General features: G+C 31.0%; 2 protein-coding genes across 3 annotated transcripts; one reads left to right on the top strand and one right to left on the bottom strand.

Moving 5' to 3' along the window:
* The first annotated feature begins 3,617 nt into the window (after positions 1-3,617).
* LOC114740266 (uncharacterized) lies at positions 3,618-7,183 on the top strand. 2 transcript variants are annotated; one of them, XM_028928387.1, is made up of 4 exons: positions 3,618-3,700; positions 4,242-5,362; positions 5,557-6,483; positions 6,576-7,183. In XM_028928387.1, exons 2-4 carry the CDS (start codon positions 4,334-4,336, stop codon positions 6,612-6,614), a joined length of 1,995 nt encoding a protein of 664 aa, XP_028784220.1. In that variant the 5' UTR covers positions 3,618-3,700; positions 4,242-4,333; the 3' UTR covers positions 6,615-7,183. The 2 variants fall into 2 exon arrangements, with proteins under 2 accessions (XP_028784220.1, XP_028784221.1); XM_028928388.1 differs by lacking the exon at positions 3,618-3,700 and having other exon boundaries at positions 3,981-5,362.
* A 6,077-nt stretch (positions 7,184-13,260) lies between these two features.
* Positions 13,261-19,872, bottom strand: LOC114740265 (protein BFR2-like). The gene is made up of 7 exons (XM_028928386.1): positions 19,771-19,872; positions 18,098-18,546; positions 17,522-17,598; positions 17,373-17,409; positions 15,181-15,388; positions 13,801-14,209; positions 13,261-13,668 (listed from the first exon to the last, which is right to left on the bottom strand). The coding sequence occupies exons 2-7, from the start codon at positions 18,480-18,482 to the stop codon at positions 13,543-13,545; spliced, it is 1,242 nt and encodes a 413-aa protein (XP_028784219.1). The 5' UTR covers positions 18,483-18,546; positions 19,771-19,872; the 3' UTR covers positions 13,261-13,542.
* Positions 19,873-24,358: the final 4,486 nt, after the last annotated feature.

Raw genomic sequence — 24,358 nt, 5'->3', positions numbered from 1 at the left:
AAGCCGACCACATTTGAAATAGGCATCATCATGTTCGTGTGGGTAAAGTCTCAACTCTCAATCAATATGGTTTAACCAAAGTTTCAACTGCCATAATGATGTTTTTTCCCCTGTGGCCCTATCTATCACTTTTTTTTTTTAAAATAATAATCTCACTATTGAATTTCTTTTTGTTTTTTGGCAAAAATATTAATTACAATGTCCAGGCGTGAATTTATATATCGTTCTTTTTTGGAAGAAAAACTATATTATAAGTTCTAAAGTAAAAAGTGATCAGGAAAAACAAAAATGTATTATTATTATTAATAAATATAGTCATTATTTTTTTAGTAAAATAACGGATTTGTGCTTTTTACATAGTTATCATACTTTATAAATAATGACTTTTTACATAATTAATATCTGGAAAAACCTTAAAAAAGGAACTTAAAAATTAAAAAATTAAGCCTATTCATAAAATTGTTATCATTTACTAATATTGTAATAGTCCTCATTTACAATTTTTTGAAGGTTTTTTTTTTTGCAATTTTTATAAAAATATATATGCTGATACATGTTACTTGATTGATGGAGTTTGGGTCAATCAATTAATTAAATACCTTTCTCGCTTGAATGTCTTATCAAACATTCAAGTTATAAACAACTTTAACGAGGGATGTCTGGTTCCTTTATTCTTGCTATCAGTATGTTTCTCTTTTCTAACTCAGGAGAAAGAGAAGTTGGGAGGGAAATTCAATTAAAATTTGGTTCAAATGCCTACTCTGACCCCCAATATAGAAATTAAATAACCAATTCGTAAAAATAGAAAAAATAAATTTAGTTATGTGTTCAAAAAATGTGTATTGATTTTTTTTAAAAAATATGGATTATGATCATTTACATTAAATCTGCGGAAAATTATAAGTTTGAGGGATAAATTTTATTGATTTTTTATATTTAGGTCTAAAGCAGAATCCTATACTAGTTTGTATATTTAGATCTATATTTAAAATTTTCACCTTTCATATACATGTGTAACAAATATAGACATTTAATCAGTGAAAAGATTAACTTCATATGAACTTTTATTCTTTTATAGTTTCTGGTAAATGGTCGGTGTAAGTGGTTAACCATAATAAAGATTTCTTTTTTGTCAAATTGTAAAAGTAGTAATATAATAAAAGTTATTTTTAAATTAAAAATTTAGAAAATGACTCTGAAGTCATAGAAATGGTAAGAAAAGAGGGAGGGGGACAAAAAAAGGTGAACTGTTTTTTCAATATATTTCTATTCTCTTATATAATTTTTTATTTAAAATTACTTTTATCAAAGTTCAATCGGAGCTAATAATGTACGCAAAGCATTCAAATCTCAGGTTAAGAAAAATTCGTTCATATGAGATTTCAAAAAAAAAAAGAAGAAGCAAATTGTTTACATAATTCTTACATTTGATCGGATTTCAATCAATTAATTAATAATAGAGGATCTAGATCTTTGCGTTTTATTCCCCTATTATTTAAATAGATGCATTTATCTACTCAACAAATTAATTCGAGTTAGATCTCGCTCTAACACAATAAATTAAAGTTTAAAATTTTATAAAAGTATTCCTTCGATTTTAAATATAAGACCCCTTCTTGTAGTGTAAATTACACTACAAAAATAGTCTTATATTTAGGACCGGGAGAGTATATACTTATTTAATACTACTTTCGATTCTAATTATAAGATCTCGTTTATAGACTATAAACAAGATCTTATAATTAGGACTGAAGATAGTATCTAACAATTTCTCAAAAAAACCCTTTATATTTATAAACAAACTTAGAGTGTCAGAAGTTAATCCAACAGTCTAACCTCTAACTAACTCTTGTACACGAAATAAAAGTAAGTAATATATTTTTGTTATAAAAAAAAAAGTAAGTAATATATTTTAATCAATAATTGTTGATCTAAATAGCAAATGTTTGTTTAACTACCTGTATACCAGATTTTGGATTTGAGTTCGTCCAATTATCCAATAGTAGTTTTTTGGGAACATCAGAAAATAAATTCCCATTAAAAATTTTATTGTGAGAAGGACTTAACATAGAATACTAATATTCCATACAAACAAAATTTATAGGGTACTACTACTTTTATATAGACTATAAAAGTTTATCAAATTTTTCTCACCAATAAAACAGCATTAAAAACATAGGTCACTTTAGATACATTATTTTTGTACATGTCTAAATTAATATGCCATAACTTCACTTCATAGTCCACACCTGACCTCCCTCTTTTACGAAGTAAAGAATGGAGAGTCATTGGTCGGATTAGGTCGACGGTGAAAGGAAGTGGGGCCCGCTCCTTACTATTTATAGCCCTTTGCTTCTCGTTAACTGTTTCTCAACTATCTCCGTGACCACTCCGCGCACTTTACTCTTCCTTCCCTAATTAATTATCACTCTAAAAATTAATTAATTTATTAGTTTTGAGATTTTTTCCCTCAATTCATTTGCAAATAAGAGAAAATAAAACTTCGATTACTTATTTAAGTATTTGAGGTGTAAAGGCTTCTAAAACTCATACAAACTTAAATATTTTCTTCCATACCTCAATCTTCTATTTTCCTTGTTTAACATTTTTCAAATATTATTCTAATTAATTATTACATGTTGTGTTTGGGATAGAAGAAAACAGGTGTCAAAGACTCAAACCTTAATTTTTTTTTTAAAAAAATTGTTTTTGGCCAAATACAAAGCCTTCAAGTTTGTAGCTTTGTTGAATTGACCACCGTGATTTTTTGAATTGAAAATTCAATTAAAGTGAGAATTAGGTGGATAATTTATTATAATTAATATGATAAAATCTCTTCGGACCGAAGAAAAGTAGGGTAAAATTTCATTTTATTAAACGTCAACATAAGTAATTTATGGGTATTGTAAGAGGATTTATGGTCACATGTTACTAACAAATAAAGGAGTGTTTGGATAAAAACAAAACCATGGTTTCAGAAGTGCTTTTACGGATTACGAAGTAAATATGTGGAGGAGGTTACCTCGTTTTGCGGAAAAGTGCTTCTGAAACCACGGTTTCAAAGCATCCAAACAGGCCCTAAGAGCAAAATAAAAGTATATTTTAAATATGAAAAATTAATAAACTTATCTAATAATAATTGACCCATCATGGAACCCAGAGCCAGAAGAAGCCCATCTCATCAAATATAGTTTTTTTTTTTTTGGGTCAAAAACAATTCTTTCGCCATGTAGAAAGAAAATTTATTTTGAAAATAATATAATTTTTTACAACGAAAAAATAAATATTTTAAAAAATAATGATATTTGTATATAACTTATACTAATTTATATTTTTTTTCATAAAACTTATTCTTGACCTTTCACTTGTAATTTCCAGCGTTAGGCAAAAAGGAAAAAAAGAGCAATTTCCACATGAGTGGGCCCTCTTTCCCTTTGATTTATAATGAGTACAATACATACATACATGCTCTGCTCTGCTCTGCTCAGTCAGCGGAACCAAGCCTTGAAAAACTGAAAATACAAAAGGACGGCAGGGGAGGATGAGGACCTCACTGTAAATCATCTCTCTCTCTCTCTTTGTGCTTTTCTTTCTTCTGTCTCACTCATTAACCCCACACTCCCCGGCGCCATTTAGTACCTCACCCCTCACATTCTCTCTGATCTGTTCAAGAGATTCCTTTTCATTCTCTCCCCACAAGGTGATCTTGCTTTCCCTCTCTGTAATTTCTACTATTTTGATCATTTTTCTCCATTATTTCCTTGATTGCTTCTTAAAACTTTTCTGGGTTTCTTTTCCTTTCGACCAATTTCGCTTCTCCTTTATAGCCACTGGATCTTATTGTAAGTACTTGGTTCTCTTGAGGGGCATTTTGTTTCTGTGGCCGTGGTTGCTTAGTGCTTTTAACGGGGTCCGTTGAATTCAGCTAATGATGAAGCTCCTGCTCCTGCTCTGTTCAATTATAATTCATAGACGTCAACGTCAAGAATTTACAAGTGACTTTGAACTTAATTTATGAGGGCTTTCGTAGTTCATATATTGTTGTCTATTTACTTGATGAGAATTTGAGAATTCTTTGAAATATTTTGATTTCCAGTACAAAGGGGATTTTCTTTGATTTTCCTTCAAGCTCTGTAGTATTGAGCCTGAGACTCTTCTGTTTGTAGCATAGTTACAGGAAGGATATTTCGAAACCTTAGTGATAAAATTCATCCATTTTCTATTCTTTTTTCCCTCTCCAGATTTTTCATCAGGGATTCTTCAGTAACATTACTTATCTTGAACCGGGGCCGTAAAAGGAGGGATTACATATAGAATAGTTCAACGCTGGAACATGGCTGAAAGGAAATTGAACATTCATGCTCCTCTTATGTCTGTGAGACGCTCTTCTGCTACATCCCCTTCCTTAACTGAAGCGAAGAAGAAGATATTAGAGAAGCGAAACACTCTTCCAAACTACAAATCAGACTCAAGTATGGATCTGGTGACCGAGCCGGTCGCTGTTCCTTTCAACTGGGAGCATATTCCGGGACGGCGAAAAGGCAATGCTGGATCTCAACCTTCTCAGCCTCCTAAGGAGGCTTCAATGGCTCCAAGTCCAAGGCTTCCCCCAGGAAAGTCTGCAAATTCCACTAGAAAGCCAGTGGAAAAGGAGAGTAAAGTGACAAGCAGATTCAAGTCCACAAACAAATCAAACTCTTCCAATGTTAATGTTGTTAGATTAGATTGTCATAAAGAAAGAAAAGAGGAGAAAAGAGTATCAAATGTGCAGATGGACGACGACGTCGACGACGACATATTTTCTGATGCTCTTGAGAAACTGTCTCTCACAGGATCATTCTCCATGAATTGTAGTGCTAGTGGTGTGAGTGGATTGGATAATTTAGACGCAAAGAAGTCTGGGACTTTCTCTACAGACCCGCAAACACGAGACTTCATGATGAGCCGGTTCTTACCTGCAGCAAAAGCAATGACTTTGCAGCCTCCTCAGTATGCTTCAAGAAAGCATTCAGGACCATTAGAGCAACCTCGAGAAATTAAGAAATTGGTTCCTGAGGAGAAGAAGCCTTTGCTTAATAAACATGTTTCTGCCATCATACCGTATACTGGTCCACCTCAAGAGGAAGAAAGTGAAGATGAAGATAAAGATAAAGGTGATCGTTATGAAGAATCAGCAGATATTTCAGCTAAGGGTTGTGGGTTGATTCCCCAATTACGGATTGGGAATTCAATGTGCTCGTTAAATTCTGTCCCTGGAGTGAAAACGAGCAACCAGGCTCCCTTGGCTATCACCTATCAGGTTGAGAAACCAGCCAAAAGCTCAAATAGACGATCTTTTAGCCCAGTTCCTGCTGTAAAGAAGGTAACACGACTCTTATTGTCTGCACTAATTTGCATGCCTCAATAGCAGTTCAGGGTCATCTTTTGCGAGAATACACATGATATGGTCATTTCAGTTCCTTCATGCTGTTTATTGTCAATCAATGGTAAATTGACAATTAAAGAGATGCCACAACTTTTTAATAGATTAGCATCTTTTTTTTTTTTTTTTGGCAGGCTTGGGAAGCTATTTCTAAGAAAAAATCCAGCTCTAGAGCTTCATCACCTGAGAAGCCGGAGGTTAGGAAAAAATGGGCTAGTGAATCGAACAGGTTTAACTATTCAGGGGAACTGCAGCAGCCGGGTAGGTTATCTCCCTTCCGGCGATCACGAGCTGCTGCTGCTGGTTTATCTCCATGTAGAAGTAGACCTCAGTCACCATATTGTGGAGCGACAATGGACCCTAGAGAAGCTGTGAATAATCTGTCTGGTCAACTGAAATTCCTGCAGAAAGGCCATGTAAGTATTCAGAAGATGCTGTCTCAAGAAGGAAAGAAGGGCCTAACTGTTGAAAAGACATTGTACATAGATACTGCAAGTACGGTAAAATTATCAAGTGCAAATTCAAGTTCTGTAGATAACACAGAGAAAACAGACACTGAAAATTGTCCCAGTAGAAAATCTTCTCAAGATATAAAGAAACCAGAAGCTTTGGAAGGAAAAGGCATGTTGGATTCTGCAGATGCCAAATCTTCGATTCTTTCGAATAACGTACATACCAGATTCCATGAAGAAAAAGCGGAACAACAGTTAACAAATAAAAAGTTTAACCGGGAATACGCATCTTCCCTAGTTGTACATGGGAAAACTGGTGAAGATTCAAACATTAACAAGCAGCAAATTGTTGTAGCTGAGAATTTAGGAAACGGTAAAGTTGATTCTGGTCCGTCTCCTCTTCCCCCGCCATTGCCAAAATCGCCTTCTGAGTCCTGGCTTTGGCGTGCTCTGCCTTTAGTTTCTGTAAAGAGTTCATTACAGCATTCGCATCAAGGTATTCAACCACAGTCTAAAAGGCCAGATTCTAATACAACATCCAGCAATCCCAAGTGGGAAACAATAGTGAAAACTTCAAATCTTCATCATGACCATGTGCGGTATTCTCAGGTAATTTCATAACTCTTTTTGTCCATGTTTTAGTCTGGCTCTGTGATCAAACAGTGACCAAAGTTAAAACTCACATTTCACTCTCTCTACAGGAACTAACCACACGAAAATCTCAGCATTTGAAAGCCTAGCAACGGAACTTCATGGCCCATCTTTCGTGCTATAGTCCTTTTCTTTGTGTCCTCATGTTGGATATGCTCCTCCTTCTGCTGGTTTTCAGCATGATATCATAGATACTAGACTACATTGGCCTGGTTGATTAGGTTCTTAGTCTTATAAGAAATTTTAGTGGTGATTTTTCTTTCGCTTTGTGTGGGGCTGAGGACCCAGAGTTTTATTTTTCATCTGTTGACATATTATACTCATGTCCTAGTGACCTTTGTTTTCATTTATGTCTGCTTTGTATAGAGAGACATTAAAATCCACTTTGCTGATGAATTAGTAAAAACAGCATTTGGATTTGTCCGAGTCTTGGTGGATCAAAGTTTCTTAACTTGAGAAGATTGAAACCACCAATTTTGTGTGTACTTTTTACTCTGTTATCTAGTATTTTCGTTTCTCTCACTTCTTTCATACGTCTAGGTTCCATCATTTGGTCCTAAGTCTTCTTGTATCTGCAAATTTTCATTTCAACTACACAGGTGATTGATGCTAGTCAATGCTAAATTGTTCGATTGTATCACTCATTCCAATATGAACAATGTACTTGTCAAAGTGATTCTGAATTGAGATGAGTCTATATCTATTCTCTTGCATTTCTGGTGTTTCTTATGCTATGTTGCTGGTGAAGTGATTATCATTAATCTTACTTATGGTTTAGGATCCTGGATACATCATAAATAAGATTAGGGTATTGGATACAAATGAAAGAGAGTTTCAAAATGTTGGATGTTACTTTACCTATTAATAATTTTTACAATATTTTTGGTTTTTTAGATATTAATGCCTTTAATATGCTATGAACAATATGAGCTACCTGAAGTTGTCTATCCAAACAGAATTAATGGAAAACTCACGTTAAAAGAGCTATTCTCATTATGTATCTAAAGAACAGAACTAATGCTCATTTGAGTCAGTTTATGTTAAAATTTTAACCAGATATATAGTAATAGCTAATAAATAGAGATAAATAGTGTATAGAACTGCGGCCTAGTAGATGTTCACTATTTATGAATCTTGTGATGATGATGGAGCAAGATCGTGAGCCACAATAAGATAAAGATATCCTCTATGATCATGAAATCACGAGAGAAGAATGAAGACCTCAAGAACAGAGGAATCGGTGGTCCAGTAAAACTAATGTTTTTTTTGAAGGTATTCTTTTATTGGAAGTAATCATATTTAAGGCACTGTCAGGTACTAAATGTGGGTATCTCTCCTGACGGTGATTCAAACTTTGATTCGTTACGATATGAGGAACTAGTTTTTTCTGCTAATGTTAATGTTGAAGATATTTATATTGGATGACTTAAAATTTAAAATTATAATAAAGCACTTAAAATTAAAAAAAAAAAAAGGCAGAGACTTAACCAGTATAAAATTAAAAACTGTGTTAAGTGAAAGGTAAGGTCAGGCCAAAAAAAAAAGAAAGAAAGAGTGAAAGGTAAGGAAGGTGAGATGAGACTTGAGAGCGACTTGACGGCACAGTAAGGAGACGAAAGAGGAAACAATAATTAAAGAATGATGAAAGTGACAAGCCAATAACACAATAACAAAATGGTGTGCCCTATTTTGTATATTAAGATTCTGGACAAGCAATCATGTGGCCATCACACACACTACGAACCCTAGCACTATATATATATATATATATATATATAAATAGAGAGAGAGAGAGAGAGAGAGAGCAATAATGCAACGTGAAGACCCAAGCTTCCATATCCTCTCCATGAAAAATATTAGATTGAATACTAAGTGATTCAACATCCTTGGAACATTGCAAAATTTGAGGTTTTTTAGTGATAAAATGCTGCTTTCCTTCTATTTATAAACTTTTTTCCCGTAAAATTTTTTTTTAAGTGAGTTGGATTCTAGGGACACACCAACTAGGATATGCTTTCAGGTTTAAAGAGTACTTAATAAGGTATTTACAGATTGTCTATCAATAATATTCTTGCAGGTTATGAGCCGATTCTTTACCAATTTGACCAACTTTTATTAGTTCCTTCTATTTGTAAGTTATTATCAATATATTTACTAAAATTAAGAAAAATTTTAAATCAACTTCCCTCAAAATTTAACAATTTTTTAATTTTATCTTTTTTAATATACACTTTATAGTTTATACGATGAAAACAAAATCTACATAGGGCAAAATTATAAATTCATACAAAAAATTTAGTAATACTCCTCCAGTCCTAATTATAAGACCTAATTGACTTATTTGAGGAGATTAAGGAAGTAAGTTAAGTTGGTTATTTATAATAAATAAGTGTTGTCATTCCTAAAATATCCTTGCTAATTAAGTATATTGGCTAAAACTATCATTATTAGAAGGATTATCTTGGGAAAAAATGCATAAATATAAGAGACAAAATGGATTGGGGTCTTATAATTAGGACCAAATAAAAAGTCAAATGGGGTCTTATAATAAGAACCGGAGGAGTATGATTTATAAATGAGATAAAAAGAACAATATTTTTTCTGTCCCATAAATAGGACCAAAAGAATAATAATCCTTAATATGTGGTATCATTCATACCAACTAAACAACTAAATTTTATTTGAAGTAATGATCATTTCTTCATTTAAGACTAGGATAATCCGAGGGCAAAACAAGCGAAGCATCCCAATTATCATTTCTTTTGTCTTCCATACAAATTTTTTTTTAAAACCACCTTCATTATTAGATTTTAAATGTGTAAGCTTTGTTTATATGTAACTAATTACAACGAAGGGCATTTTAGAAAAATTAACGCATCTTTTTTTAACTAAATTACATGATTTTTATTAAAAATTTTAAAATTAGCTTGCAAACTTCTCCCTAAAAAGATCATGGGAAATTTTTTTTTATTTTAAATTTATTGGAATGAAAATTTGGTCGTTTACATGACTCAACTCAGTTCTGATCTTAACCTGTCTTAACACTTTGAGATGAGTTGGTTGGCCCATTAAAATGTGAGAATATGCCCAAGGAAAAAAAAAATCTAATATTTAAAATTCCAATTACCAGATTATTAGTGGTTGTGTTGAGCCGAATAAATTCGATTTCTACGTAAAAGAACTACCCCCCAATTTAACATATCAATGCATAATTTGACATTTCGATTTGTGGTACCAAATACTATATACCGTTTATAAAAAAAAAAACTGCTACATTATTTGTAATGTATTTGAATTTATTTCATTAAACTAATATATATATATATTTATATATAAGATTCATATAAAATCTTGTTACTTTTATGTCATGATTATTCTTTAGATTTGGTACATTGCATGGGGCCCACGTCTAATCTAGTCCAATTAATGTAATTTATATAATAAATCAAACTAGATCTTTTTTTGGCCAAAAATAAAACTAGATTTTGAGCATCATATAATCAAAATTCAAAAGCTACACTAATTATGGTTTTGAATCATGTAAATTCTAAATATTCTGCATATGGCTTATCCTTCAAACCTCTTATAAATAAAAGGAAAAAATGTGTCTACTCAATTAATATATCAATACATAACATAAAATTTATAAAAAGTGGATTATTTATAAGAAACAAATAGTACTACTATTATTTATTTTTGACAATTTATCGAAGAGGTGGGCATATCTATATAGCAACATAAAATATCTAACAACTTACATTTTTTTGGTAAAGAATATACTCCTTCCGGTCTCAAATATAAACAAATACTCTTCCAGTCTTTAATATAAGATCCATTTAACTAATTTAATTAGATTAAGGAAGTTAAGTAAGTTAGTTAATTATAAGAAAAGTAATATATTTTTCCTAAAACACCATAATCACTTTCTTAATACTCCTTCTCCCTCTTCTATTTGATTATAGTTGAGGGAGTATTCATAGAGGTAATTTAGAGAAAATTGATAAATATGAGAAATGGTATTTAGGACCAAAACCAACTCAAGAATTGAGTCATTTATTAAATACCAAAGGAGTATAATCATATTATAGAATTTAAGAAAATTAGTTATCTTTTTTTAATTATATATAAGATTAATATTTTTTCTTAAAACATCCCAATCGTTAATACTACCTCCGGTCCTTAATATAAGACTTTATTTGACTTTTATTTTGGTCATAAATATGAGACTCTAATTCACTTTATCTCTCATATTTATGTATTTTTTTCAAGATAGTCCTTCTAATAATAGGAGTTATAGCCAATACACTTGATTAGTAAGGATATTTTAGGAAAGATAATACATATTTATTAGAACTAACTAACTTAACTTTCTTTTTTAATCTCTTCAAGTTAGTCAACTAACTCTTATAATTAGAACTAGAGATAGTAGTTAATTAAAATGAATTTTTAAATACATGTGAATCCTCATCTGAAGGTAGAATTGAGAATCTTGATTGAATGCACCTCAAAAGGGGATAATTTACTCATATTTATGACAAAAATATTTTGGTAGTTTTTATTTATATTTGAAACTAAAGAGAGTAACTTAGTTATTATACTTTCTATGCAATGCGCAAAACTGACATTATTTATAATTTAAGAAAAATTAAATAAATTAAATAAATTTAGTCCCATGAAGTCAGGAAAGTGATGGAGGGCATTATTAATAAGTGACAGGTCAAGTTAACAAAATGCCTTAGCCATTAAGCGTGAGACTGAGAAGGCATGAATTATGAATGCTTAGTGGCCCTACTTGCAACCACTCCTTTCTTTGGATTAGTGGGGACTTGACATCCACATGTCTATCTCACCCCAAAATTATGGCAAAATATATCCAAAATTCAAATTATTTATTTTCTGTGACTTTATAAATTTTTATGTCAGTTTAAAATTGTAAATTACTCTGACCGTGTCTTTTTATACAAATATTTGATCAAACCGTATGAATAAAAAATCAGTTAAAATTAATTAAAAAAATGAATATGTAAAAATTATAAACCTTTTCTCAGAAGTATCCCTATTTACCAGGGAGAAAGTATAGAAGAGAATAAGAAAATGAATTGAGTAATAAGATAATAAATATATTGAGTGTTAAAATAAATAATTAATAAAAAAATTAAAAAACTTGTTTAAAAAATTTAAAACATCTTATAAGCGTTTCTTATGAATAAGAATTATAAGAATAAGATAAAGAGAACGCAAGAATAGCTTTTCCCCATAATCAATGAAGCTCACTCCACTTGGGCCTGATTGGTTAACATGAAAGCATGTCAGATGACAGCATGCCAATTTATAGCGTCCACCTAACTCTCCTCAGACCTCAATAATCCAGAGAATGTTTCTGCTATATCCACATTCCCATATTCGCAATGGTGCTAATCATTATTTACAATTTATCTATCAAAACTCCCTAGAAAGGTACAATAAATCAGGAAAAATTCACCCAAAAAAAATTGAAATTACTAAATTTGAAGTTAGGCTTGGTTTCAACTCTTTGATAGGTTTTGACCACACTGTATTTACAAATAACAACATATTTTTATAGAAATTTTTTACTTGGGATTTTGTAATTTTAAACTTGTTTTATGAGATTATCCCAATAAATTATGCAGTACTTAATATATATAATATCACCATTTATCATTCTTTAATAATCTCTTTTTTTTGCCAACACATCCTTCTTTAATTGTAATATAATATAAATAAAATATTAATATGCTCTTGAATCAAAATGGCACAAAAACATATTTAATGATATCAATACACCAACCAATATAAATATACTCTCTTCATTCCACAATATAAGTTGTTTTTAGAAGAATGATTTGGTTCAAAATATAAATCACTTGGAAAGTAATTAATATTTATTTGTTAATTTTGTCCATACAATCAATACTTAAATGTAATCCCTTATATTTTTCTCTTTCTTTTACAATCTTAAAATATGGGTAAAGTTCGTTGAAAAAAAGTTTTCAATTTGCGATGGATCAAATGAGTTAATAATTACTATTTTTTGTTCTAATAAATTAGTTAAACTGACTTATATTATGAACTAGAATAAATATATATGACAAAACATATAACGAACCATAATGTCGATAAATTACAAGTACAGTGATTTATTTTTCAAATCTCATACAATGTGCATGAAAATATGTTTATTCGATATATCATATGCAAACTCTTTTTTTATATGCTATTATCCAATTCAGGGTTTATGGCTATCCCATCCAGTATATATATCTCTTTTAGGACTTGAACTTGAGACCCAAAGGGATTTAGCAGGGTCTTATGTACATCACTAGACTAACTCTGTACTGTTTATCGTCTACAAACTCCAATAAGCCACCTTATATATAATTTATGAGCAATATGGCTCATTTTCATGACACTTTTGACGACTAATGAGTTATAATAGTTACGAGAAAAGCTCATCTCCAAACTACCTCACATCAATCTAATACATTATTATAATAATTGAACTACACAGTAAAAGTTATCAAACCCAATAAAACCTACACAGCATGCGAACTATGACTATAAAAAAGATATATATACATATAATAATAATAACAAAGGTCAAGCTTGTTTGCAATTTTAATTTCTATAATCAGTTTAGTTAATACTATCACTAATTAAATCTATTTCGCATCATGAATCTGTCAAGCTACAGGAGCTTCTGCAATAATTGACGCCTCACCTCACCCATATGAGAACATTCTCGCACGAGGAAAAAGAGCTGATGGGAACTCACTAATATTTTCAATCACATAGATTTGACTTTAAGGCCAAATCCTATTTCAAATAAGAGAAAAAAAAATGGATATACACTAGTTATCAGCCCACAAAATCAGGTCTTGTGACTCCATGTGTACCTGTATATTTTGTCTGTGAAAGATGATCTCTTAGTTCATTGTTGTATTTGCACTATTCATCACCATCATCACCATCATATATATATATATATATATATATATATTAAGAAAGGGAAAGCTTAGTGTTAATTTCTTGGGTCTCCTTGCAACGATCAGCATTCTGATAATTCAATCCCAGTTGCAGATCAGGCAACGATTGCTTTTCTTTCTCTACTTTCTCTTCATTTAACTGCAAATATTTCATCAATATTAATTCACCAATGCCAATCATTCATTAGTAATCAACTACATATCAATTCTACTTCTTAACTAATCTGCATACTAAAACTTTAGAAAAGCGAGAAACTATTATTAGCATTACCTTAATCCGAAATGGGGGCTCAAATTCTAGCTTCAAACTCTGAGAACTGTTGCTGGTATTGCTCTTGAAATTTCCAAAACTCCATTGATCAGGTGGCTCATGCGTAGTGCCAAGTTGGTGAAATCCAGATTGTGAATCATTAATACTAATATTAGTATCTGCCCAAGTGTTAATAATATTACTGGTCGGAGGCATTTTCTTGAACTTCCAATAATAATGCTGATTATTATTGTTGTTGCTGTTATTACTAGTAATTTCTAATGGAGGCCACCTTTTCTCTTCCAGAAATTGGCTGGGTCTCATGGGTGCAATTCGGTCTGTCGTTGAGGGCATCATCATCATCACTTCGTTGTTTGTCACGCAACTTTGCCTTCTATACCACTGGTTATTGAAGTGCCATTGTTGGTGCCTGCAGTGATATTAATTATCAAGTGAGAGGAAAGTAATTTTAATACTATTTCAAATCCTTAATATAAGAGCTAGTTAACTAATTTGAGTAAATTAAGAAAATTAGTTATTTTAGTATTCCTAATAAATAAGTCTTGTCTTTCCTGATATACCCTTACTAATAATGTATATTAACTAGAACTACTATTTGATAAAACTTTTAACATATGTAATTACTACAAGGACTATTTTGAAAAAAAATGGATAAACATAAGAGACAAAATAAATTGGGATCTTATATCTAGGACTAAATTGAATTTCAAACTAATTTTTATGTTAAAGATCAAAAGAAGTACTATTAACTAGAGTACATATAAACCCATGCATTGTATGGAGCTTGATGTAGAGATCAGCAAGTGATATTGCTTCTGATCCTAGAAGCAGAAGTTAGACTACTAATTTACAGAGATTAAAAAAATTACTTAAATTAGTTATTCATATATAAAATGTGGGTAATAGTTTTCATAAAATACTACTATTGTCGTTTGCATTGTTGAAATTATCCTAACTGATGGAAGAGCCCCATTTAATATTGATAGTTAGGGAAAACAACTATACATAATTTGAAATTGACGTTTTATATTTAGGTTTAGAATTTTTAACAAACTTCTTAATTAGGTCTTATATTTAACTTATAATATCAGAACATTTTTTTTTGGTATTAGATTTTGTGGGGATATATTCTGAAATTTATCCGATATTAAATCTCTTCTCCAAGATAGGTTACAAGGATCATGCAGGTATGTTGATTCAAGATAAAGATGATTTGTGTCATTCTGTCTTGAACTAACCTGCACATATGGATTCCCTCATTTTCTACCAGAAAACTGAATTTTTTTGGAACAATCCGATCAACATATATATATATATATATAATGCCTAATATATATTATATTAAAGGCATATATATACTTGAACTGCGTAGTTAATTACCTGGAATCAGTGGCCATTGTATGGGAGTGCGAAAGAGTAAAAGAAGGCTTGGAGAGAGGATGATGATGAACAAAGCCAGCATGGTCGTTGGAATTGGTAGTTAGAATAATTCCACCATTTCCCATCTTCAATTGTTGCCTTGTGTTCACTGATTGATACGATAACTGAGACATACGACCACCTTGCGATCTGTACGTTTGACTTATAACTGCATTGTAAAACAATCCAACTAATTAACTTAATTACGTTTGACTCATAGATATATAGTGACTTCTATTACGTATAGCCCTAGAAAAGCCCTAAGCCCTTCCAAGTTGAATTTCACTGCCATTCCAATGCTTTTCAAGTAAGTCCGAATCCTTTGCAATATTCATAAAAGTGAAGATCAGGTACATTTGAAAAGAAATAAAAAGAAAGCTAAGGAGTGAATATGTTTAACTGTAATATGTGGACTCAATTGTCGTACGTACGTGTACGTGTGTATAATTGAACTTTAATTTGTTGAACTAATATTTGTAACCAGTAAATTAATGAGCTTAATTATATTAATATTTGAACCCCCGACATTATACTATAATATAAAATATTATAATTAGCATAATCAATTCTATTACTACACACACATGGAGGTATCGTTCTATTTGAGACACAACATCTTAGCTAATCTTCCTGTTATCTCCATCTCTTCTTCCCTTTTGTTGGCTTACAGTCCTTTATTTCGTGTAGTCTATTCTTGCTTGTAGTTCAGAGTCTATGTTTAATTTCAAGGGCTTGCCCTATTATATAATCATTGATGCTGAATAATCCTTAAAAATAGTGGGAAAAATCACTGTGCGCAGTCCCATATAAGCAATCTAATGACTAAAAACTCCATTAAGTCATCAATATGCTAGAGCTATCTTGTTTTTATTTCCTATATTGAATCTTGTTATTGCCATATACTGCTCACTTGTTGATGTGAAACATGGTTAGTTACTTTTTTGGGACTGCATAATAATTTTCCCAAAACAATCCTCTGGTCTTAAATATTGGAGTTATTTAAGGAGTTAAATTTGATAATAAATTTCATTTTATCTCTTATGTTTATTATTTTTCCCAAACTAACATATATAACTTACTGATACATAATGTTGGCGAAAGAAAAAAAAACCTACTGATACACAATGTTATATAAAGATAATTTAAGAAAACTATGTGACATTTATTACAATTAAATAATTTGTTTAACATAATATATTTATTTAAATTAATTAAATAGTTCTTACGATTGAAAAACAAAAACAAAAACAAAAATTAGAGGAGTGGTATTTCTATATATGACTAAGGGGAATAAGGACTGACGTTCTCTATTTTCCACCATCTTAATTGGATAGTAACTCATTATGCAGATCCATTAATATATGAACAGAGATAGAACATGATAAGAAGTTTTTAAGGTACAAATCGCATGTTCTACTTTTCAGTTTGATTTTGATGTGTCCAATGAGGCAACCAGACAAATCAAAGTTTAACTAAGTACGAACGTACTGTGAATTAATAGTATCGAACTTATCAGTTGTAGTCCGTACAACTAGTAGTCTATAGAATTTATTATCACTGATCCCTAGCTATAATATCCCTAAACCTAGATTCCTATCACTGATTAATCAGTAATTGTGATCCTTTTTTTAAATCTTAATAAGCGATCGACTGTTTTTGGTTTAAACAAGCATAAACAGATGGATATATATTAACTTTATCTCCGAATTCTCACAATCCAATCTAACATTAAGTAAGGTAAATATTTCCTATATATAGTTTATTTTATCTCAGCTAAATCAATTATTACAAGTGTGTATTAATGATGTTAGTTTGCTAATATTCTTTTATATGGCATGCATTCTTGTGTTTTGCAAATTGATATGTATAGATGAATTTTATGTAATTTCACTAGTAAGACTCTCCCCAGTTTGTAATAAAAGAAAATTGGTATAGCAATAATTTTTCAAAAAAAAAAAAAGATCTGACCAACTAAATCCTCTCTATATCAAGTTTTCTCTCTAAGTCATTTCATTCTATGGTTGATAAGATATTTGAAATTGCATTACTTAGATGTACTGTTTCAGTAAAAAAGGAACACAGGCGCATATATATAAGGTTCATGCGGAACACAGACGCACATAATTAAACTGAGATTAGGATATAATGCTCACCTTGGCCAGCCTCATCAAGTTTTTTACTCCGATACATCTGAAACAGAAAATGCAGAATTATATAATTAATTAATTCGCATAAAATATTAGTTACTATATATATTAATTAATTCACATAAAACATTAATTACTATATATATACACGTTACCTGCAAGTGACTCTTCACATGAGCAATGCTGAGTCCCCTCACATTCATTAGCTGAAGCACCAACTTGGGTGTTGCTCCTGTACAATCAATCTTTATTATTATTATTAAGGCAAAATTGAGAATTCACAACTTCCTATAAAACATGAATATGCTTTAAACAAGAACTTCAAAATGCTATATATATATATATATATATATATATATATATATTTATATCCATGAAAGGGTATCCTTATAAGTATAGATGATGTAATAAGATTAGATGCTCAGTATGATCACTAGAATTCACTCAAAACTACCTTTTGCTGCTATTCCCGTTGGCAGGGCCCACACAACCACTTTCACTGTAGCTCAATTGGCTCATTACGCTGTTTTTCCGAAACCTTCTTTTCATTTTTCCTTTTGAACAATAATAATATGTTTGGTTTCATGTTCAAGATAGTTTTAATATAATTTTCAACATAAAACCAAACATATACTAAAATACGCATATAATATTTGAACTTTTTCTCTCTCACACACAATGTATATGTATACGCATAGAACATAAATAAATAAATATATATATATACTTACTCTCTTGACCACCAAGGCGTTTAACAGCATGAACAAAAGAAAGATGAAGATCTGGAGTCCAGCGAAGCCTAGGCATCTTGGATCTGACATATTGTCTCACTGTGCCTTTTCCTTCATTTCGTTCTCTTGATGTGCTTCTGTTTGATGATGAAGTACCTTCATGTTCCTTCATTTTCTCGTTCTCTTCTTCTGCTTCTAAATCTCTGCGATCCTTCTCCTCCTCCTCTTCCTCCTCCTCCTCCTCCTCCTCTTGTTCTTCCTCTTCTTCACTGGTAGCTTCCTCATTCAAGTCGAACGATGAACACTTGTGGGAAGAAGAGCCCAGCGAAGTTTCCTCATCACACTTATTTTTTTCATTATAAATCTCGTGTTCGTCTTCTGACATGTTTGGCAGATCACACCGCCAAGTCTGATCCAACCTCTTTGTCCTTTAAGAAGTTTGCATTTCACTGGTGAAACATGGAGGCGAATTTATAAATGCCCACATTTATAAATATTAAAAAGGTTGGCATACTAGGCAACAAAGTGACTTAAATAAGAATATGTGTGAGGACAGGCTGTAATAGGCATGTAAAGTATTATTTATAACAACAACTAAGTTCTCCATCTACATCAATTAATATATGATTTAAAGATTTTTAAGTGCACTTAAAAAATAGCTGTACGATAACACTGTTATACAAGGTGATGGTAGATTTGCACTGTAACAACCAACAGTACAGAGAATGAAAACCCAGCTAGCGAGTTAATTAACTACTTTTCTACCTTCAAGTTGCGAGCAAAATTTCTCGTGAATCTCAGGTTTTGGGTCTCTCTCTCTCTCTCTCTCTCTACATATATATATATGTAGGACCAAGTGCTGACATATAACTTCTTCTTAATACCTATGAGTTCTTTTTATATATAACCTTCCCAATGGAACTTCAAATACTCGATACGCAGGAAGGAAAATGGAAAATTTCGAGGAAGAGACATCCATATTATTCATTCTCGAAACTATGAGAAGCTTTAAATTGTGTGCGCAAGCCCTTTCGTACGTTGAGGTGATTTTACATCTTCATCAGGAATCTCAACAAGAATAATATTTTCATTCAAGCACACTGACAACAAAGAGAGAAATAAACATTAAGGGAAAAAAAACAAAGGGGCTGAGAGAGAGAGGGGGAGAGAGAGAAGTGGAGGCAGCGATGAAGCGGCTCAAACTATGATACTTCATGCTAAACAGTTTTATGGTTAATCGAACAAACCTGCGAAAGCACTCGTCGGGAAGATACTTCGAAAAGACCACGTAATCATTGGGAATTTCTAAAACATGCTAATTTCAGCAAGCTGTGGTTCGGGTCTGAATTAAATTATAGATGTATTATAGTTTCAGTGGAAACCATTGAAGAATCTGCATATGTATTCAGTGTTTTGGGTCTAAATTAAAGGAAAAAGAACCATTATAATCATCAACTCTAAAGGATCAAAAGTGCATAACAAATACATATAATCCACACATACATGATAGTAAACCCAGAATCATTAAAGTGATATCTTTAGTTACTGAAAACATAATCGCAGGAATCAAATTACTCATAGCAAATATTGGTTGAGCCATACGCGAAGGAGGGCCGAGAGAGAGAAAAATAGATGATAGAAAGATGGGGAGAGAGAGATAGCTTGACTGGTACCTGGTTTAGGTTTGAGGGTTTCGGTATCATGCAGCAGAAGAGATAGAGAGATGATGAAGATTCAGATTGAGAAGAGTATAAGATATTAGGTTTAGAAAGGAGTATTTTGGGTTTTGTGAGAAGAGAAAGCTGATGGAGAAAGTTATAGGAAAATATTCGGACAGATTTCGTCTTCTCTTTAAAATTGTAATAAACTCACATAATGGATACAGATGCCACTGGTCCCTTTTTGTACTGTTGGAAATCATGTGACAATGCCTATTCCTTTGCCTCTCTCTCTCTCTCTTCTTTGACAGTTGGAAAAATCTACCTCTCTTGCTTCTGACCCTATCTTGCTTGCTCGTGATTATCTTTATTGTTTGACCTCTGTTAGCTACACACTTATTTTCTCTTTCTCTTTCTCATTTTGACATGGTGATGAGTGAAATGAAATTTCGATTATTTTCAATTTCACATCTCCAAATATGAATATCTCATTTAAGCCCTGAAATAAACATTTCGTTTTTCTTTAAATCCTCATTTTTAAAAAAAAAAAAATTTACCAACAGATATAAGTGAGATAACCTAATTAACAAAAAAATTGATGTATAGTTCTTAAGCGTTTAATTTTCACCGAAGATAATCATCCCAAAATATCTTTACAAGTATGAATGGCTAGTGATTATTATTAAACATTCATATTCATTTCTTGTTTGGCCAATCATCTATCTTTATTATTTGTTGATATATCAATATTGGAGTTAACATGAGAATGAAATTAAGGGTAAAGTTTTTTTTTAAAAATACTAAAATTATTACTTTTCAAATCTTAAAATACTAAATTAAAGGCAAAATGCATATTTAAATGATACCTTAACTTCAATTCATTAAGCTAGCTATAATAATTTCAACAAGTATGAAATTTAAAATATAAATCGTGATTTTTATAGTAGATATATTAATAGATATATTGTTGACTATCTATGTATAATGAAGTTAGCACGAGAATGATATTTATTCTTTGAAATTCTAATTAGATGGAAAGTTGAAATTTTAAAAGATTAAATATAACGTCAATTCAATAAGCTAATCTAGGTTATATAATAATGTCAATATGAATAGGTGAAAGTTGTAAGTATATTGGGTGGTCCATTTCTTTATCAACTCTTTCCATTTCTTCTCACCTAAACAAAGACTTTCTTCCCATAAGCGTCACTGTTTGTTTGTCCCTATGTGCTCAAGAGTTCTCAAGACTTCTACTTTTCTTAAATTTCTCGTTTTAAAAATACACACAAACATGTGCGCTTCTGACGCTTCATTTTTGGTCTGTTTTGGCAATGATTATCATCAGATTAATCAAACCTTAATAACATAGTGATTCCGAGACTATATATATATATATATATATATTAATTATTATTGTCTGCCAACAGTAGTCAAATTTGGAGGGAATAATGATGATCTAAACAAGAAAAGAATCATTATATTTTAGTCCTGGTTGCACTTTCAACAGGTATTGATGGCAATATACACATACATACATACATACATACATACATACATATAATTTCATATACACAAGTACATTTCACATATTGCAATTATAAAATTTCCTAATGATGGACTATGACTCAAATATTTGACAACGACTTTATTATATAGACTTTCCATGCATTGGGAGGCCAAAGAAAAGATATAATATTGAAGTTTTCTCTAATTGTTGCTTGAATGCAAATAAACAAGTGAAAAATCCAAGTTCAGGCATACAGATATATAAAGAGATCGTAAATATTTTATTCATTGATTATATTACATTGCATTGGATTTTGAATATTTGAATTATTTTAGGATATTTCAGATATTATTCCGTTATCTTATTTAAATAAACTATCTTAAGTGTGGTGTACTAGTTTGACTAATTAAGTATAGGTTTATAACTTTACTCAATCTTATTTAATTAAATAAATAACCTTGATAAGAGGTTACTAGAGAGAGATGGTTGTTCTCAGTTATTATCATTGTGCCTACACACTATTTATTAGAAGATTTCTTGACATACTTTTCTGTGGCTTCTATTTTAGACAATGAACATTGTGGATCTAGCTACTTCACATAGCGATAATAGAGGTATTTTAGGGTCTTCGTCTGCTGAATTGGGGGGTATATGCTTGTACTCTTGCTATCCTTAATATAATATAATACATAATTAACTAATTTGAGTATATTAAAAATGTTAATTAAATTAGTTAATATGATATATTTTTTGTAAAACACTCTAATCATCTTTAATTCCCTCCTTCTCCTTCCTACTTGATTATTATTGAGGGAATATTAATAGAGTTAATTTGAAAAAAAAATTGATAAACATGTGAAACAAGTCTTATATATAAGAACAACATCAACCTTCAAATTAACTCTTACATTAAGGATGGAGGGGTATTTGATTTTGTTTATATATATACATATATACATATATGTAGAGAGAGAGAGAGAGAAATATAGTGTATACATAATGAAAATAAGGGCAGGAATGATGAACTTAACTGGGAATAGGTAAGATCAGTTATGATTAGTAAGTGAGGGTTCACTTTTTAAACCTAAAGTTTTATAAATTGCTGTAAAGAGGATGATGGTTTACTACCAAATTGGTTGACAAATGAACAATTTTTCTGAGAAAGGAAATGAAATCAGAAAGTGGGGGCGAGGCAGAGCAGTTGAATTTTACATCAAACTTTATTGACTTGCTATCATCAACGAACGTACCCAACTGTTTTAATCTCACCCTATAAACCTCAACCACACATGTGGCCTAATTCCTCGTAAAACGTAATTAATTTCCTACTCAGTCTCGTACAGATTGTTATAGAAGAGCTCGTGTGATATCTATTCTCTCTCTATCAAATAAAAGATCCGGAGAATATGGCATCTAATAGCCCTTGGCCAGTCGATCATTGTTAATGTCAAATATACATGCAACAATTTAATAATATATTTTGTTATGTATTGTTATAAAATATAAAATAAATATGAAGTTTTATTTGCAAGTTCTAAATAGAGCAGCTTATTTACTATATTTTATGTAATATTGCAAGAAAACATGTTTGATTTTAGGTCAAAGTATTTTTATTATACATATAATTTAGAGAAAGTCACATTTTTTTAACCCATGCTTTTAACTAATTTCAAGATACAAGTACAATTTTTTAACAAGATTTATATTCATAACGTATTATCGTAGCCTAAAATTAGTTTTTTTGTTGGTGCTTCTTTAATCTAAAGAGACTATTGCTCAATTTCTTTTTATGATTGCTTTCTACAACCTCTTGCTGTTGCATGTCTTAGAAAATTAATCTTTCGGTCCTTAAACTTTTAATTCACTCATAACTTAGTTCATCAACTTTTGACTCAATTAAAACTCAGATCTTAATCTCTTAATCATTTCATAATTTTATGTTTATTACACATAAGTCATCATGAGTCAGCATTGAGGCATCCCGTATGGCAAGAAAATATCAATGATAGTGTTAAAAATTGCGTAACGAAATGCACAATAGTAATCCATTAAGATGATAGTTTTTATCTATCTGGATTGCTCTATACAAGTAGTCCTCCTTTAAACTATAAAAGCATTGCGTTACGCAATTTTCAACACTATTATTAATATTTTTTTTTGCCATACCCGATGTCTCGATGCTTATCCATCATGATGAGTTATGCGTAATAAAGATAAAATTATAAAATGACTAAGAGATTAAGGATTGAGTTTTAAGCGAGTTAAAGTTGAGAGAATAAATTATACCGAATCAAAATTGAAGTACTAAGTTATGAGTACTACTCTGGTCCTATTTATAGGGCAGAGATAAAAAATATATTTTGATCTTATTTATAGGGCATTAGGAAAAAAATTTTGTATTGATTTACAATTTTACCCTCCATTTATTATTTTGTTGACTTTGTTTATATGAGGTATAATGTATATTAAATAGAGACAAAGTTAGAAAGTTCTTGAATTTTAAATGAGAATTAATGGAGTTTAAGATTTTCTTTAATATGCGTGAAACATATTAGAAGTGACTCATAAATAAAAGCAGAGGAGTAAGTTAAAAGTTTAATGACCAAAAGATTAATTTTCCCAGCATATTTGTATACAGGCTACTTTAGAAAATCTATAAAGCATTAAATGATTTTTTTTAAAAACAAAATTTGCCCTTATTTTCTCATAAATCATGTTTAACGACACCATATTTTCCAATAGATTTTTTTTTTCACTTTTCTAATAGTGGTAGCCATGCATATCACTACTACCATTGGGTTTAGTTCCCTGAATAAATTTTGGTGCATGGGAACCAATTTTACGGATTGAAAATTTTAATTCGAAAAATAACTTTACTAAATTGAAAAGGCACTGACAACTGAGGGTTCCAGATTCTAGAGAACATAAATCACTATTTTGAGATAAGTATGAAACACATAATTAAGGTGGGGTGAGAAACACTACAAAAAAATAGACTTTAGGCGACGACTTTCGGCGGCGACAAAAAAAGTCGCCGCGGAAAGTCCACTTTCGGCGGCGACAACAAAAGTCGCCGCTGAAACCAAGACTTTCAGC

The sequence above is a fragment of the Neltuma alba genome, unplaced genomic scaffold (genome assembly GCF_004799145.2).
Source record: "Neltuma alba isolate B1F8T4 unplaced genomic scaffold, ASM479914v2 tig00003087_pilon, whole genome shotgun sequence".
Taxonomy (NCBI): Eukaryota; Viridiplantae; Streptophyta; class Magnoliopsida; order Fabales; family Fabaceae; genus Neltuma; species Neltuma alba.
Note: the sequence above shows the minus strand (reverse complement) of the source record. Positions and strands in the feature narration are given on the sequence as shown.

Bases quoted from the DNA above. Each gene is read 5' to 3' on its own strand.
- LOC114740266 (XM_028928387.1), top strand. From the start codon at position 4,334: ATGGCTGAAAGGAAATTGAACATTCATGCTCCTCTTATGTCTGTGAGA. The intron at 5,363-5,556 runs GTAACACGACTC...TTTTTTTGGCAG, and splicing joins CAGTTCCTGCTGTAAAGAAG to GCTTGGGAAGCTATTTCTAA. The intron at 6,484-6,575 runs GTAATTTCATAA...CTCTCTCTACAG, and splicing joins ACCATGTGCGGTATTCTCAG to GAACTAACCACACGAAAATC.
- LOC114740265 (XM_028928386.1), bottom strand. From the start codon at position 18,482: ATGTCAGAAGACGAACACGAGATTTATAATGAAAAAAATAAGTGTGAT. The intron at 17,410-17,521 runs GTAACGTGTATA...TTTCTGTTTCAG, and splicing joins ATGTGAAGAGTCACTTGCAG to ATGTATCGGAGTAAAAAACT. The intron at 13,669-13,800 runs GTAATGCTAATA...AAATATTTGCAG, and splicing joins AGCCCCCATTTCGGATTAAG to TTAAATGAAGAGAAAGTAGA.